At 34.0% G+C, this 19,085-nt stretch overlaps 1 protein-coding gene across 1 annotated transcript; it reads left to right on the forward strand.

Annotated features, from left to right (window-relative positions):
* The first annotated feature begins 1,354 nt into the window (after window positions 1–1,354).
* Window positions 1,355–13,943, forward strand: LOC144974553 (PRA1 family protein 2-like). The gene is made up of 3 exons (XM_078917526.1): window positions 1,355–1,646; window positions 10,156–10,373; window positions 11,193–13,943. The coding sequence occupies exons 1-3, from the start codon at window positions 1,468–1,470 to the stop codon at window positions 11,330–11,332; spliced, it is 537 nt and encodes a 178-aa protein (XP_078773652.1). The 5' UTR covers window positions 1,355–1,467; the 3' UTR covers window positions 11,333–13,943.
* Window positions 13,944–19,085: the final 5,142 nt, after the last annotated feature.

The following is a 19,085-nucleotide window of genomic DNA, read 5'->3' on the forward strand; positions in this document are numbered from 1 at the left end:
ACACACACACACACACACACTCTCTCTCTCTCTCTCTCTCTCTCTCTCTCTCTCTCTCTCCTTGAAAACCAAATATCACAAAATTGGAAATACAGATATTTTCTTAACTTGTTAATTTCCGAAGCCTTGTTACTTTCATCCTTTAGTTACTATTTTTACTATCGTATGTTCGAGCTCTCTCCCATATTACGCTGTGGCCGCACACCCATAACATCTTTACACATCTACAAAAATAATATAAAAATAAAATCAAACAAAAACACATGCTACATAACACATACGCAGACGCACACACACACACACACGCACACACACACACACACACACACACACTCTCTCTCTCCCTTGTCTCTCCTTCTCTAACTCATTCACTCTCTCTCTCTCAGTCTCTCTCTCTCTCTTTCTCTCTCTCTTTCTCTCTCCTTCTCTAACTCATTCACTCTCTCTCAATCTCTCTCTCTCTCTCTCTCTCTCTCTCTCTCTCTCTCCCCCTCTCTCTCTCTCTCTCTCTCTCTCCACCCCCCCCCTCTCACACACATTGAATAAAGGGAATTGGGTATGTGTCACTGTGTCGCACAACAATTTCTTCCCTTTTGTGATATTCTGGTTCCCCTCCAGAACCTAAATAAAGATGATCAGCAAACTTTCTTACTAACGAATCATTCGTTTTTGTAAAGAGAGAAGATAAAAAATGTTAACAATAGTAGTGAGTAGGTACCACATACGATAGTGCCGCAGATGTTACCAGCACAATCGGTCTTTAAAGCAATGGGGGGGGGGGGGGGGATTTTTCTCAAATCACCGAATGTAACTTAATTAATAAACATAAATCAGTTAATAAATGAGATTGAATTGGACTGAACACGAATTGTGTTTAAAATGTAGCTTAGACAATAGGAGAAAAATTAATTGTTATTTCAATGCATGTATGGTCTTTGTACATGTATTAGCATTTTGGATTTCATTTAGGGACCTACGTGCACTTAATTCATTTTAAGGTCAATGACTTAGTTGCAGGTCTGATATCGATAGCATTGTAGTAATGGGCAATATTTTGTGTCGTTTTGAAAGGATTTCCATTACAACTCTAATCCAAAAGCAATTTGGGTTATCAGGCCTGAAATTAAGTGCAAGTCGGTAGGAACGTTAATTAACCAATATATTACACAAAATGATATGCTACTTTCAGCATGCAACACATAATGATTTTTGCATCAAATGAAGAATTTAATCATGGCAAGGGGATTAGAAAATATATTTTTAATTAATTCCATATGTATTTTTTGCAATGTTGCATTTTTAAACGATCATTTGTTGGTAATGACTTGTTTTGATTTAAAAAACAAAATTAATCTGGCAATCGTGATCTTAGCACTCTAATTCAACCAACATCACTTCCGTTTACTGTTTACTGTTTGTTACCGACTTGTTGTTTGTAGTTTGCCGTTTGTAGCGTAGAGCATCAAAATGGTTGAGATAGAGCTGGCACCACTTCGGTCTATGTCAGAATTTTTGCTGGATTCTGCACGTTTTCAATCGCCACAAATAAGTGATCCAGAAAAATGGTCCAACCGAGTTTTAAACAATTTGCTTTATTATCAAACAAATTATTTCCTATCAGCTCTACTGATTTTTTTGTTGATCGGGTGAGTATTCCCTTGTCTCATCATTATTGATTGGTCTTGATCAATCAATCAATCACTTTTACCTTTCCTGGGGTTTTGTCATCGTTTGAAGATTCGACAGACCACAGTATTTTTCTTTCATTGGAGATGTGAATGTGAGGAGACTATTCCACTGTCTTAAATTTTAAGTGAAAGTAAAGTTAATAAAATTAGGCAGTTTAGTGAGCAGCAGCAGTGGCAGTCAAATTTTGACCCAACTCGCCCATAGGAAAGTTGTGACTGAAAATTGCCGTTCGCGTTTTGGGGGGTTCAATTAAAGATGCAGAACTTCGTTATAAAGAGGAATATCGCAGATATTTTGGTATCATTATTTTCGTCTTTCAATTTCCTTTTAAATGGTGCCAATTAAGGAAAAATCCATTAATTATTCCAGAAGTTATATGAAGTTAAAATTTGTCAATTTTCAAATGCATTTATTTTTTTTATTTACCGCGTGTGTTTTTAAAATTTAAACGCTTGTTTTTAGAATAACATCTAAACTTTATTCATGCCAAATTTCAGGGCCCTATATCGATGCGCAGACACCTTTTAACTCTGCGCCGAAATGCCTTGTTTACATTATCTTCTCATCATGGCTGCCGGGCGATATCGATATTCATATCGATATTTTAAATTTAGTTATGTATTATGTTAAATTTAGTCCATAATATTTTCAGTACTATTATTTACTATGTTTTTATTTTGAATACATACTTTCCAACTTTATTTATAGGCATTTTATAATTTTTGTTTTAAAAGTTTGTATATTTCTTCTCTTTGTGAAATCCGATATTAATAATATCGATATTTTAAAAATACCAATTGCTTTAATTTAATTTTATTTTACTTTGCCATCAAGTCATCAAGTTTCTTTCCCATATGTTTAGATATGTTTATAATTTGTATCCATATTCTAAAGGCCTTAGCCTTAATAATTATTATGGTAAGAAGTTCTATTAGTTTCGACACCCCATACATTGAGAGAGAAGGGGGGGGGGGGGGATAAAATTATATTAATTGTCAGTTCAAATGATGTAATAGCAATAAACCCAACGTGTTTAGCAGAATTTTTTTTAAGTATTAAAAGCCAGAACTTTCCTTCTAATTATAATAGGGAATCTGTTTCAATTTATTTGAACTTTTTCAATCTACCATTTTATTTATATGCAATTAAATTGCCATAGGTAAAAATAAACTCATTATGTCATTACACATGTTTATATCTTTTCATTTAAATAGCCTCAAACCCTTTTTTATTCTCTCTATGTATTAATTAAAAGAGGGTAATTATTTGCAATTGTTTCAGTGAGATATTGGGGATAAATCCAAAAGTGATAGAGCAAATTGTTTCTTACGTCTAGCCGAGTTTTTGATTATGTAACATTTGCGACATATTATGTAATAATGTGTTAATTTGAAATGTTTATCTTCCTCTTTATTAATGTAAATGCATTGTCCTCGATAAGACGAACATTTTGGTATACAATATATGATAAGAACTCCATATTGACTGTTTTAACCATTTTTTATTAACATCACGCGATTTCGGTCACAACTTTGCAATGGTAATTTTGGGGTAAAAATCAGTCTGAAATTTCAGACTTTGAACTGCCGTAACTACATTTCTAATCAAGATAGAAACAAAATTCAAACTGTTTTGTAATCTGTGTTGCCAGCTCTTTCATATGACATTGGTTTCAAGTGTGTGAGGTACATTTAGAATTTCTATTAAACTCCCTAATAAAATAAATGTCGATCCGATGGTATGAATCACTGATTGATGAGAACGAACAAGTACAAGTACAAGTGTGCATCCACTCTCTTGAGTGAATTAAGTGGGGAATCATAAACTAGGATGACTTGCTCCTATTTTGCCAACTACCTATATACTTTCTCCCTTCTGTGTTTGCGCATGTATATGTAAGTTGAAGATAGTAGTGCTGGGTCGAGTTTGAAACGATCAAATCGAGTTCTCTAAATTGAGCGGGTTTCGAGTCAGTGACGTCATCGAGCAGTGATTCGTTTGAAAAAAAAAATACGAGCATCTCGGTTGCCACAGGAAACTTCACATACCCCTCCCTCTCTTATGTCTGTGGCTGGCTTGACTGCAGCTGGTTATGATGGGAGCTGCCAGATGGCCAAGTTCAAAATTGGTTACTAAGAAACGCTTTTCTATTATTATTCATTTAAAAAAAAAATCTTTTATTTAAAAAAAAAGAAAAGATACGTTTATCCAACTGTAGTCGATTCTTTTGTTAATCAAAACCAATGCGTTTTTCAAGGGAGTCAGAGTGCTTGTGGTGTTTGGCTATTTGGGGTCTATTTGACTACTTGGGCAAGAAGAAATCTGGCTGTCTGGCAGCCTTGATTATGATCACACATGCACACACACACACACACACACACACGCCATCAAACAGTTGTTGATGGTGAAGGGTTGAGACCCCCCCCCCCCCCCCTTCCCACCACCATCATCCCGCTGTCACCTTAACATTTCATATTTATGTCGCGCCAAAAGTTGTCGGCCGCCCCCACCTCCCATAGGCTAATTTGTCACTGGTCGTCATCGCCTCTTGTGTGTGCGGGAAAAGGTCGTGCCTTTCATTTCATTATTTGAAAAATAAATGAACAAGAATGGTGTGTTTTTATTAGGTAGGTAGATAATAATAATATTTAGCAGGTTCCACACCCAGACACACACGGATTGCCCGGACACGATGATAACGATGCCGACGACAATGGATGATGATGATAATGATAATCGTGTTTCTGTTTAAAAAATGAAATACTTTAGCAGGTTCCACCCCCACCCCCCACACGGATAGACCGGACCCGAAGATGATGATTGTGTATTGCTGGCTGTTACGGCTGTGATGAGGATGATGATAATGATGATGATGATGATGACGATGGCGCAGATGGTGATTATTTGTTCGGTCGCTCAGTGGTACGGTGTCTCTTGTCACAAAATCAAGCCTTGTCAATTGCCGAATGAGTGACAGTGATTGTTGAAAATTGTTATCCAGACGTTAAGTCCGTGTGTAAGGCACTTGACTCAGATGTGAATGTATTCTTATCTTATAAGCAATGACGGGTATTGTAAAGAGCTTTAATACAAAAAGACTCCAAACAGCGATCGGTACCTACTGTACGAAATGGATGTATGGTCGATATGGCGTGCCGGAGGAATAAATTAAATTAAATATTGTGAAATTCATTGAGCATGGTAAATCCTTGGATTTGCGCTTTGAACTAATACACCTGCTAGACAACTCCGATTCCAATATAAACGACTGATTAATGTTCCCATATATAAACTATAGTTAGCTGAAAATCTTTCTTTGTCGGGACTCCAAAAGTATGGAACGAATTAGACAAAGAAATCAAAGGGGTCTTTTAGGAGCACTGATTGATTTTAGATTGATTATTACATTGAAATGTGTTGATATTTATTTTATTCATTATTATTAGGGTGGTGGTGGTGGTGGTGATGATGATGATCCCGCTGATATTATGGTGATGATAAATAAATTAAACATAATTCCCTTTATTCATCCCATAGGGGAGATTCGTCTTTCAGGTCTATTCTAAGGGAAGACTGGAATAACCCAAGCGACAGCCGCAGTGCAGCGCCGCAAATTTAGTTAGGGCAAGGTGACTTGCTCAAGACCACTCAGCGGCGGGTGATCGAACTCGGTACCTTTCGGGTGCCAACCAAAGACCGTACCGCTGCCCCTGATGATGATGATGATGATGGGAACTAACAAAGAATACACAGGCATCTAAAATTGAAACATTCCATATTCAAAGCTAATGTTTTACTTTAAGAAAATGAGCTTTACAATATCCACTAAATGTGATCAAAGCGCTTTGTAAAGGGGTCCCTGGTCAACAGCAACATTTCATATGTAGGACGGGACATGCCGCCTATTAGGCGATATTACAATTTTTCAGACAAAGACAACGCTGTTAACGGCCAGGTACTCATTTTACACCTGAGTACGGTGAGAGAATGTGAGTAAAGAGCCTTGTCCAAAGACTCAACTATGCACCGAGCGCGAGGCTTGAACCCAGGACTTTCCGATCCGAACGCGGGTGTCATACCACTAGACCATTATAATGCACTAGACCCATGGCCGACTATAGGTACGTCATGACTAGACCTGGATGCGTGTGTGTCATAGAAATAGCCTTAGTGTGTGTGTGTGTGTGTGTGTGTGATAGTCAAACTTGAGTAGGTTTAATGAAGACTTGTCACACACGCGTGATACACCTATACGAATTTCCCTGCCACCCAGACACACTAACATCTGACAAGGAGTGAGGGCTGTGGAAGAACCACAGACTACCGTGTGCAAACGTTGGCGATTGGTATCGGATGGCAAACTGTGATCGTTTGAATTTGAAATGATTCGAAACACTCGTTACCCCTCCGCTCGCTCGGATCCTGATCGTCTCAAGTTCGTCTCACGTGTCAAGATCGTCTCAAGCTCACAACCCGCCTGATCGTTTTAGTAACTCGATCGTTTTACTGACTCGCTCTTCCGGCATTGAGATCGGACGCTAACTCGCTGACGCTGACTCGATCGTCGATCGGGTAAAAGCGATCAAATAACCCAACACTAGAAGATAGGCTACTTGACTTATGGCACGGACATTGGAGTTTGAGTCCGAATAGCAACGGGAGACTATTCAGATTCAGACTCGAGTCCGAATTGCCACTTCGTTTGATTTATAAATTTCACTCCTCTGTTTTGTATTTGTTCGATTTCTTGAATTTCTGGTTTGTGATGAGGGTCCCAGACAGAGCTACTATATATTCTAGTGTTGGTCTGACAAAGGCTTTGTAATTTGTAGCACTTTAACTAGGCAGTTTAGTGAGCAGCAGCAGTGGCAGTCAAATTTTGACCCAACTCGCCCATAGGAAAGTTGTGACTGGAAATTGCCGTTCGCGTTTTGGGGGGTTCAATTAAAGATGCATAACTTCGTTATAAAGAGGAATATCGCAGATATTTTGGTATCATTATTTTCGTCTTTCAATTTCCTTTTAAATGGTGCCAATTAAGGAAAAATCCATTAATAATTCCAGAAGTTATATGAAGTTAAAATTTGGCAATTTTCAAATGCATTTATTTTTTTTATTTACCGCGTGTGTTTTTAAATTTAAACGCTTGTTTTTAGAATAACATCTAAACTTTTTCATGCCAAATTTCAGGGCTCTATATCGATGCGCAGACACCTTTAACTCTGCGCCGAAATGCTTTGTTTACATTATCTTCTCATCATGACTGCAGGGCGATATCGATATTCATATCGATATTTTAAATTTAGTTATGTATTATGTTAAATTTAGTCCATAATATTTTCAGTACTATTATTTACTATGTTTTTATTTTGAATACATACTTTCCAACTTTATTTATAGGCATTTTATTGTTTTTGTTTTAAAAGTTTGTATATATTTCTTCTCTTTGTGAAATCCGATATTAATAATATCGATATTTTAAAAATACCAATTGCTTTAATTTAATTTTATTTTACTTTGCCATGAAGTCATCAAGTTTCTTTCCCAAATGTTTAGATATGTTTATCATTTGTATCCATATTTTAAAGGCCTTAGCCTTAATGATTATTATGGTAAGATGTTCTATTAGTTTTGACACCCCCATACCTTGAGAGAGAAAGGGGGGGGGGGGATAAAATTATATTAATGGTCAGTTTAAATGATGTAATAGCAATAAACCCAAAGTGGTTCAGCAGAATTTTTTAAAGTATTAAAAGCCAGAACTTTCCTTCTAATTATAATAGGGAATCTGTTTAAATTTATTTGAACTTTTTCAATCTACCATTTTATTTATATGCAATTAAATTGCCATAGGTAAAAATAAACTCATTATGTCATTACACAACATGTTTATATCTTTTCATTTAAATACTCTCAAACCCTTTTTTATTCTTATGTATTAATTAAAAGAGGGTAATTATTTGCAATGTTTCAGTGAGATATTGGGGATAAATCCAAAAGTGATAGAGCAAATTCTTTCTTACGTCCAGCCGCGTTTTTTGATTATGTAACATTTGCGTCATATTATGTAATAATGTATTAATTTGAAATGTTTATCTTCCTCTTTATTAATGTAAATGCATTGTCCTCGATAAGACGAACATTTTGGTGTACAATATATGATAAAAACTCCATATTGACTGTTTTAATCATTTTTTATTAACATCACGCGTTTTCGGTCACAACTTTGCAATGGTAATTTTGGGGTAAAAATTGGTCTGAAATTTCAGACTTTGAACTGCCGTAACTACATTTCTAATCAAGATAGAAACAAAATTCAAACTGTTTTGTAATCTGTGTTGCAAGCTCTTTCATATGACATTGGTTTCAAGTGTGTGAGATACATTTAGAATTTCTATTAAACTCCCTACTTTAACTTTATTTCCCTCCTGCTGTTGTATAAGTTTCTTCTGAGGAAGCCTAAGGCAGAGTTTGCTTTTTTGCATATGTTTGTAACATGATCTTTCCCATATAGTTTGTTAGTTATTGTTACTCCTGGATATTTTGCCTTGTTCACTTCTTCTAGTGCAGTGTTATATGTTATATATATATATATATATATATATATATATATATATATATATATATATATATATATATATATATATATATATATATATATATATATATATATTTATATATATATATATTATATATATTATATATATATTATATATATATATATATATATTATATATATATATATATATATATAACATATAACACTATATATATATATATATTGTGTATGTTGAATGTATGAGTATGATTTTTCTGTTTGTGAATTTTAGATCCTGGCACTTCTGAGGATGGAATTCCATGCTATTTTTTTTCCCCAGCAATGTAAGCTGTCTAGATCCGCTTGAAGAATTTCTGTGTCATGTTTAGTTCATATTGTCCGATATAGAAGACTGTCATCTGCAAACAATCTTAGTTTGAGATTATTATTATTATTATTATTATTATTATTATTATTATTATTATTATTATTATTATTATTATTGTTATTATTTTTATTATTATTATTATTAGTAGTAGTATTAGTAATTAGTTCGTCGTCGATTTGACTCTTGTCGGCCACTTCTTGTTGACATGTTACAAGGTCAGTTCTGATATATTGAGTAATATTTTGACTCTAGACTGGAAGGTTACGGGTTCAATCCCAATAAGCTCAACTGGGACAGCTTTTATTTTTATTATTATTTTTTTAATAATCGTATTTTATTTTTACTGCTTGTGGAAGTGGAGAGAATTTAAGATTGCTTGTCAAGTCTATAAATGCAATATAATGCTGACTCTCCTGATTATTTTAAATGACTAATTTGGATGATTACCTCATCTCATACTTTAATAAATATCTTCTAATCAGCAGAGTTACTACTTTTATAAGAAGCTTATCTTGCAATAATGCTATAAAAAGCTTTTACTCGATCTTTGAAACATACTGGCTGCCACATAGAGGTTCTGTCTCTTTTAGAACCTAGGAAGTGTGAATTATTTAAAGAAGTTTTAACAGACTATTTTTAATCAGTCTGTGAGTAGGTCGAGGCCTTTGAGATTCTTGTTCATGTTTGCTGTTCGGATGTGATCCATTGTAATTGTATGGCCATTTGTGTGGGTGCATGTTTGTGTCTGTGTTTTGATTTAGCAAGTATTCTAAATTGTGTACATTGCTTTAGAGCATTTGAATATGAGTTTCAGCGTTATATAAATGAACTATTATTGTTATTAAATAAATTTATTTTGAGTTTGAAAATGTTATCAGAGAGTACATACTGGGCTAATGCCTAGGTCTTACGAGATACGATATTCTTGTCACTGATCTTAATATCAAGTTTTTCTTGCTTTTATTTGTAAAGATGTGCGTCTCTAACAGATGTTCTGTCAAATATGAAACATACTGATTTTCTCAGCCTGCATCTGAGTTAGATTATTTTCATTGTGATATATGAAAGATGACATTTTTTTTCATAAATTAAATAAATTAGATCATAATTGTAGGAAAGTCCTGTACTTTTTTTTTTTTTTTTTATTGATCATGGGTTTCAGCTGGCTTTGAGAGTATGCCTCTTTAGTCTAACAACTCTCCAATCTTTATTAATGTTATGAATATGAGGTGAGAAGTTTGGACCATAGATATATATGTGTTTGCAAGTTCAAGCTTTAAATTTCTGTCGGCTGGGTACAAATAGAGGGATATCAGAAGCAGATGAAAAATTTCAGAGAACGCTCGCGATGTGTTGCTGTAAATGTTGTTTCTTTGTTTTGTTTTAAATGCTCAGATATTTATCTGCGAGACAAGAATTAAATAGCTCTAAATAATAATAATGGGAGAAAAATTTGTCTTGGAAGCAATTCAAGGTTCAATACCACCTTGTCTGCATACTTTTTGAGTATTGTAATGTCTCCTTAATTCTTCATTTACAGAATAATCCATCCAGTCCAAATCCTGTTTGGGTTCACGGCCCTTGCCCTCCTGTTTGGCTTGTTTGTCTATTTTACCAACAACCAGTACAAGGCCAGACGATTTAAGCATGATCACCCTGTATTTTGTGTAGCAGGTGTCATCACAGCTGTCTATTTTGTTGTATATATGTTTGGATCTGTCATGGTTTTTCTCTTTGGAATAGCCTTCCCAATGCTGTGTAAGTACTTTGTGTGATCTGAAATGAATTATTAAAGTGCAACATGCATTTGACCAACTACATGGGACAGCAGGAAAAGGTCGCCAAATCCGTATTTCAATGAATATGTAAACATGGCTCTAAGACAAGAGAGACAAAGTGTGATTTAGCCTTCTGTACAAGTATATGATCTCGTAGATTCATGCCTTATTGTTGGCAAATTAATGAATATCATTCACTCCTGAGTTACTCACTCAGACAAACAAAAGACACACCACCACACCATACGACACGGCATGCAGGATAACAAGTGTAAGATGTGGGGGGATTAGTAACCCTGGGATTATCCTGTTTGTTTTGTAGGGTTTTCAAAAGCTTAATTTTATTCCATGACAATTTTTGGTACCATGCTGTTTTTTTTTTTTTTTTTTTTTTTTTTCAAGTTGAAAATTTAATCTGGGAATTATAAAGTTTTAATGTCATATTTATATTGGATTTCGTAAAGAATTTTAATTATTATTTCTAATTACTTTTATGGTGGAGAATGACAATTGAATGACTTACTTAGAGTACTGACATTTTTATTTCTTGAATGAGAATGATGGTCAATCTTTTTATATTTTTATAAATACTATATTGTACATACAAATTTTTTGTTGTTGTTTTGTTTTAGATTTTTGTAAAATTGATTTTAGGTTAAAATTAAATTATGAATTTTTTGGTAGGCTAATCCTCTTTTCCTGATATTATGGGTTGGCAGCTCTGTGTTTGGTGCAACCTAATTGATATTTTTCCTTTCTTGTCTTAACATAATTTGTTTCAATAAATTTGTCTCCACAGTGATACTCATCCATGCCTCTTTCCGCATGAGAAATTTCAAGAATAAAATCACCAATAAGTTGGAGTATGTTGGTCTGAAACGAACCCCAATGGGTCTTATTTTGGAAGGTCTCGGACAGGAACAAGAAGCTGGCTCATAGATTGTTTGGACTGCGAGGCCGGCTTGCTGAAAGCAATGTTGTGTTACTGAAGTCATGTTATATTGTATTAGATGACGATACCTTATTGACCCTTTCATTTAACCCTTTTTCCTCACATGAACATTAAGTGACAGCATCATCGAGATGGATAGATGGTGAAGTCGTAAATTTGAAAGAATTGGAGGTCTAAAGGTTTTGTGTTCCTTTCTTTCTCTTTCTCTCAAACACACACACACACACACACTCTCTCTCTTTCTCTTTCTCCTTCTCTCTCTCCCTACCCCCATTTTTTAACAACCCCCCCCCCCCCCCACCCACCCCCCCTTCCCCACACCACATGCAGGGCCTCATAAGACCAAAAAAAACATGTCTGTATCTGTTTTATTGACTTATCATATCTTTTCCTCAGATCGACATGCTGCACTTAAGTGTTTTGACTACTACTCAACAGCAATTTTTTTAATTATATTTTTTATTTGAAAGTTAACGTCCTTCCTCAATCCTTCACACCTTTGGTGTGTATTATGCAATGATGAAATTTATTACTGATATTGTTTAGCTGCTGTACCAAATTATTGTTATTTTTCTATTATTTTTTTTTCACAAAGTATTTATTGTCATTTATTATGTATACTGTTAAGTAAAGGTTGAGACTGTAAAAAGAATGTTAAGATATTATCGTTTGTAGTTGAAATGGAATTCTGATTCATGTGAAGGTATTAAAATAATCAGCTGTGTGTTTGTGTTGCTGGAGAGAGGGCGTAGATCTTAATTGGTCCTATTCACACTGGTCATGCACAGGTTCAAAGTTTTATGTCAAACCAAAGTGTCTCTTTGTCAGTTATAAGACCAACAGAATGAAATTAATTTTCACATTTTCGAAGAGACAATTTTGTCACTATGTTGATAATTGATGCTCAAATACTACAAGGCCTGTGACTTTGGGAGAAAGGACTCATTTCGTTTTTCATGTTTCTTTTCATTCTTTTTAAAAAAAATCTAAATTTACAAACTAATTTTCTTTGTATGAATCACTTTATTTTTGATGACCTCTATGTATTTATTTTACCAAAATTTAACATAGAATTGATCTTTTTGTTACTTGTGAAATGTACAAATAATTTTTTCACTTTTGTTGTTGTTGTTGTTGATATTAACATTTAAATAAAACAGTTACTATACAAATTGAGAGATTGCAAGCTTGCTTTACCTTATTGTTACTAGTATTATTATAATTGTCATATATTTCATTCTATGATTCAGGCAGTTCTATCGGTTTTTCTAAAAAAAGATACAGTGGGATCTGCATAGAGTCAATACCTCTTATTGGTCCAAAATTTTCTGTTCTTTATCTTTGTTCCATTGATAGTGGAAAAAGTCAACCAATCTTTTTAGTCCAGCAGTGTTAGCTTTATCAGAATTCCTTGCGGTATTGATTATTTGGAGTTTTTATTTGGTTGTCAAATGTAGTCGAATTTAGATTATTTCTGTAACTTCAAGGGGTGTTTATTAAATAAAATTTTAGAGGGAATTTGGTAACCGATCTGTTTTAATTTTTTTTTTTTTAAAGTAAAGAAAAATAGTTATTTCTCAATGAATCTGTTTCTATAATGTACAATGTTATGCATGGGTGCCAGTTTTCCGGTTCATGCCGGAATTCGGGTTTCGCGAGATTTCGAAGTCAAATACGTCTGGTTTCAGTGTTTTGAGTAAAATAACCTAATACTAATAGCATCTGTAAAAATTCGAAAATGGGATTCAGCCACCTTTTCAGTATATGGTAGGTAGAGGTATGCGAATATTTCACTATGTATTATTAGTTGGTTTTAAAATCAAATTAATTTCCTCATTGTGTCAATATTTGCTGTATAATCATTTAATAATGGTATAAAAAACGGTGATGAAATAAGAGTAAAGTTTAGGCCGCATTTTCAGTAGGAACATTTTCAGGTTTGGCAAAGTGTCGAGATTTTAGTTTCAGGTTTCCTGCTTGCACCCATGATGTTATGATTTTGATTATTTAATTTTAATTAATTAATTTTTTATTTTGTCTTTGAACAACAATAAACACCAAAATAATATTATTGTTTCTTGTGGCAGGTTTCTCCAAACTTTAAGATATTAGTGTGGTGAGTTTCAAATGCTTGTTCAGCTCTTTAGTTGTGTCTGTTTCAAATATTTAAAGTCAGAAGCCTGTAATTCTCATTGCGTTGTTGATAGCGCCTATCCAATACTCAGTAACATGTTTTCTGTGAAAAAAAATATTTAAAATTTCTGTGTCTGTGTGGAGTGCTGTCGTTGTGGGTGTGGTTGGTGTATGTACATGAGTGTATGTTTATGTGGATGTGTTTCTCAGATCCATTATATTTAAATAAATACATTTGTGCAAATATTTATATTTTTATGATGTATGACAATGACTATATGCTTTGTTTGATTATAAATATTGAGAGAAATAGAGCTTTCTGATTTTCGTTCATTGCCAATCTCAACTCGACAATCCTCATTTAGTTAGAAGTACCTATCTAATTAAAACTGTCAGATTTTTCCAAAGCGAAGAAAATATGAAATTCTTCTTTTATCGGACTTAGCAAGAAAAAAAAAAAAGAAAGATTTTATCCAAAGAAAATAAATTAGAAGCAAATTTTTTATAACTGATTTTCTTAAATAAACTGTGATATTATGATTCACCATAGTGTGAGTTTTCTAAAATGTGGAAGATATCATGAATGAAGTGACAATGACCAAGAACTGTTCAGGTTGTAATCTTTTTGTTGTATGGTGCAGTTCACAATGAGTCAACTATTGTTTTAGTCCCACATTTGACATTTGGTCCTGTTTTTTTTGGGTTTTTTTTTAAAATTAAAAAAACAAACCATTACTTAATGTTGTCATTAGCTTCCATGAGAAAACTTTACATCAACACTTCAGTTCACGGCTGGCTAACATCATGATTTTAAGAAAATATCGCTTTCACTGCATAAGGAAATCGTGTTATGCTGGACTTATTTGAGATCTCTGATTTTTTAGTTGTCGATCTCTTGTTGCAATTAGGACAATTGCTGGCTGTGATGGCCTCCTCTCAGTTGGTTAAATAGACATTGATTGTACCTTTCTGACACCTCACATTTATCGTTTCCATTAAAACTGAATAAAAACCAATGAAGTCTTATGATCAATCTGTTTTGTTTTCAACCACTATATAATATTGTAATAAATCGCGATTGATAAGGTGCTTTCCATAAATTCCAAATCTCTATCCCTCTTGTGAAATGTTTTGTATTTTGGTGTCTCCTCTATTCTTGTAAAGAAAAACTTGTATCAAATATTTTAGACTTTTAAAAAGCTGTTTTTTTTTAAAATTCAGTAATCCAAGATTGTGTCATTAAGGTGAAGATCTGATCCATATTTCTTGCCTTTATCTTATCTATTTGCTATGTGAATATACTATTATTACCATAATCTAAGCGTTAAGACTGGGTGGGGATCCTGACCTCCCATAGCGGGCAGGGAGGTACATACTGTGTCTTCTATCCCCATATATCAATATTCCAACATGCTTTCTGTCTTTGTCTTGGAATGAGATTGCTTGGTTTTTTTTCCTGGCCCTGGTCGGAGTCCTGGCTGGGAGGGAAACAGTCAAATGCATAGTTATTGTTTTGGGAGGTGATATTTTTTTCCTTGTAAATCATCTCTCGGTTATGCATTGTATTATGTTTAGTTTACATATTATATGATATGATTTGTAAGCATTTGAGTGTGTTCCTCTTAGTTCGGGCCTGTGCTTGTGTCTGGATGAGACTTTTGGGTGATCTCAAACTAAGTACTTTGACGGTGTGCTCTTGGAATCTACACCTGTTCCCTATTCGAACCAATTCCCCTTTGTCTCACTTTTCTTTTGTGCTTTAATTGTAATTCAAGAACTTTTTACTATCCCATTTTCTTCCTTTTTACTGGCGCTTATATGACCTTAATGTGTTGCAAGTGCCGTAAAACCCTTAAAAACAAACAAAAACAATAAGCGTTAAGAGTTGATTATATCTCTTTAGAAGATGCAATTTTGGCAGACCATAAAACTAATTGATATCTGGCAGTCTTAGAAAAATCTGCGATAATGTACGGTTTTTGACTGATATTGGGAATTATATTGATGCGAGAGTGAAAAGACTTTAGTCTGGAGGTCAATAAATTAGTGATTTAGGTTAAAATCGTATTACAATATCTTATTATAATTTGTGACCCATTGTTTCAAAACAATATAATGTCAGGATGAATCAAGACTTCGAAAAGTGAATTTAGAAGTAAAATTGTAAGACATACGCCTTTCATATTTTTGCACTGTAAGAAATTGTATTTATTGTCCCTCATAACGAATAGAAATTAGCCCCCAGTTTCATGTTTGTCTCTATAAATTCAATTTCAAGCACCTGGTTCATCCTGACAATACCGCTTTGAGACGGTGAGTCACATTTAAGAATACAAATTGGTAAGATTGAAGGGAAAATGACACTAGTTGTTTGTGCATCACATGATCAATTGTTCAGTTATCACTTTTTATCCGATATAATAATGACTATTTTAGACTTGTACAAAAAAAATTTACTTTATTATTGGACTTACTTTATGAGTATTTTGCACTTTATTGAATGTCAGTATCAACCGGAGACGCCGAATTATGGCCTCTCAGTCTCAGATTGGTATACTAGGAATTTGATTGAATGAGAAATTGTGATTTAACATTGGAAGTAAAAATTTGTGTAGAGAAAAAAAGCCTCTTCTGATGATCAATGTTTTTAGACTATTTTCATGAAAAAAGAAAGTTTGAAACATGACTCTCTTAAATCAATACAAATCCACTGAAAAGTCAAGACCAATAGAACTCGAGACAGGTGATGAAATAGGTCTTTGAAATATATTGGATTGAGGGAGCCAACTAATTTTCCTGAGATACCACACAAATCACTTGGTTTTATTGTTTAACTTATTCATGGACACTTAACTTTTGATATTATAACCTTTAAACGGTTAGATTGTTATTATTTATTGTGTCCCTTTTTCCTGGCTTTAAACTCACAAATAGACAAAATACTTTACGCTATTCTAGCTTTACCGTGCCTCATTTTGTTTTCTTTTTATATGCATGTCTTGTAGTATCCTCCTTGCCCTGTCAGTTTTTTTTTTCCATGTTATCATGTTATCACCATTCTCGAGTTCATTTACATCTCACAATTTTACTCATTTTATAGAATTTAGATTATAGGCTGCATGAAGCCTGGATCCTGATCGTAGAAATACCAGCAAAAAGTTTGACATGGAAGGGTTTGAAAAAAAAAAAAAAAATGGCTTTTTGAGCACAAGTCTTTAAAAATAGAACTTTTTTTTAAAAAAGAAGAAAAAAAAAAAAAAAAGCAAAATTTTGTCAAATTACCTTATTATCCTTGTTATTTCCTGTTTCTGGAGACTCGTTTTACGTTGTATGGTGTATTACTCTAGTTTGTTACAAGAACAGCACCATTTGACTTACTTAAGAATAACAGACAGCACGCTTGATGGGATGTGGACCCTATGGGAGAAATTTCGTGAAATGATTTTATAGGGAGAGTTGTCTTTTTTTCCCCTTTTTTTTTTTCAATTTGAATTGGAGATGGAAGTCTGATTTGAAAATTGAAGAATTTCATGATTCTCAACTTTGTATATATATGAATATTTCCGGCGATTTACCATGCTCAATGCGCTTTACAATTGTTTATACCCCTAGCAGGCCATATGGAACCATATTTCCGTTTCAGTTTCAAACAGTGCCAGTAGCCTGTTAGGCATCCTTTTTGAACTAACATTTCTCACAATATTCAGTCACTGGCTATAGTCAGATACTCCTTCACTTACATTATACGTAGCTGTATGATACATTTGTGAGGGTCCATTATTGCTATTGTTGTTTATTATTATTATTATTATTATTATTATTATTATTATTATATTATTATTATTATTATTATATTATTATTATTATTATTATTATTATTATTATTATTATTATTATTATTATTATTATTATTATTATTGTTGTTATTGTTATTGTTATTATAGTTGGAGTCTCATGACCACTCATTGTGGTTAGAGAGATCATTCTTGTTTGTCTGGATAGGGTCCTCTGACCTCCTCCATTGGCAGACAGTCATTTACTATTAAAAGTTATTAGTTTTGAGTATACAGGAGCCTATTTTACTATATAAACAATTGCGGGATACTTTGCTTGTGCCTGGATTGGACTTTTTAGTTTTAGAGGTAAAGTCAAAATAGGCACATCAGTGGATTGCTTGTGGAATCTTCTGTTCCATATTTGGACTAGCCCCCTCTGTTGTAGTTTTTCTTTGGTGCTTTTAACTTTAGATCTACAACTTATCATCTTCCTTTTTAGTTCCGCTGAAATGACCTAATGCTAGTAGTGTTGCAAGTGCTGTAAATCCCCTAAAGACAAACTCGTCGGGGTTCCTGGGGCGGGAGGGGGGGGGGGGTACATACTTAATGCGTCTTCTATCCCCTTATATCTGTTTTCCAACATGCTTTCTGTCTTTGCCTTGGGATGAGATTATTTGGTTTTGTTCTGGCCCTGGCTGGGAGGGAAACAGTCAAATGCATAGTTATTGTTTTGGGAGAAGATATTTTTTTCATTGTAAATCATCTCTCCGTTATGTATTATTATATTTGTTATTTTTGTATTATGTATATTGTAAGCATTTGAGTGTATTCCTCTTTGTTGGATTTTGTGCTTGTGTCTGGATGAGACTTATAGGTGATCTCAAACTAAAGTACATTGGTGGTGTGCTCTTGGAATCTACATCTGATCCCTATTTGTTCCCAGTTCCCCTTTGTCTTACTTTCTCTTGAGTGCTTTAATTGTAATTCTATAACTTTTTACTATCCCATTTTCTTCCTTTTTACTGGTGCTGATATAACCTAAATGTGTTGCAAGCGCCGTAACTGGGTGGGGATCCCGACCTCCCATAGCGGGCAGGGAGGTACATACTGTGTCTTCTATCCCCTCATATCTGGTATCCAACATGCTTTCTGTCTTTGTCTCGGGATGAGATTACTTGGTTTTGTCCTGGCACTGGCCGAATCCTAGCTGGGAGGGAAACAGTCAAATGCATAGTTATTGTTTTGGGAGATGATATTTTTTTCCTTGTAAATCATCTCTCTGTTATGTATTATTATTTTTATTTTGAATGTATAATAAGCATTTGAGTGTGTTCCTCTGTTGGATTTTGTGCTTGTGTCTGGATGAGACTTGTAGGTGATTTCAAACTAAGTACATTGGTGGTATGCTCTTGGAATCTACATCTGATCCCTATTTGTTCTCAATTCCCCTTTGTCTTACTTTTTCTTGGGTGCTTTAATTGTAATTCTGGAACTTTTTACTATCCCATTTTCTTCCTTTTTACTGGCGCTGATATAACCTAAATGTGTTGCAAGCGCCGTAAAACCCTTAAAAACAAACAAACAAAACAAGCGCCGTAAAACCCTTAAAAACAAACAACAAACAAACTCGTCTCTCTTCCCGTGTCTTCTATTCCCTTAAATTTCCTTTTCCATGTTTCTTTCTGTCTTTGTCTCAGAATGAGATTGCATTGTTTTTTTCCTAGCTATGCCCGCAGTCCTTGGGCGAAAGGGAATTATATTTATTTCAAATTAAGAAATTAAGGAGCAGATAAAGAAATGAACAAGTGAGCATGAAAGGTGCCAGACAAAG

The sequence above is a fragment of the Berghia stephanieae genome, chromosome 6, assembly GCF_034508935.2.
Source record: "Berghia stephanieae isolate SIO BIC M18660-M18661 chromosome 6, UCSD_Bste_1.3, whole genome shotgun sequence".
NCBI lineage: Eukaryota > Metazoa > Mollusca > Gastropoda > Nudibranchia > Aeolidiidae > Berghia > Berghia stephanieae.

What these genes read in the sequence shown, in the direction of transcription:
- LOC144974553 (XM_078917526.1), top strand. Translation starts at nt 1,468, where the DNA reads ATGGTTGAGATAGAGCTGGCACCACTTCGGTCTATGTCAGAATTTTTG. An exon ending in CTGATTTTTTTGTTGATCGG is followed by an intron (nt 1,647 to 10,155) that starts GTGAGTATTCCC and finishes CTTCATTTACAG; the next exon opens with AATAATCCATCCAGTCCAAA. An exon ending in AATAGCCTTCCCAATGCTGT is followed by an intron (nt 10,374 to 11,192) that starts GTAAGTACTTTG and finishes TTGTCTCCACAG; the next exon opens with TGATACTCATCCATGCCTCT.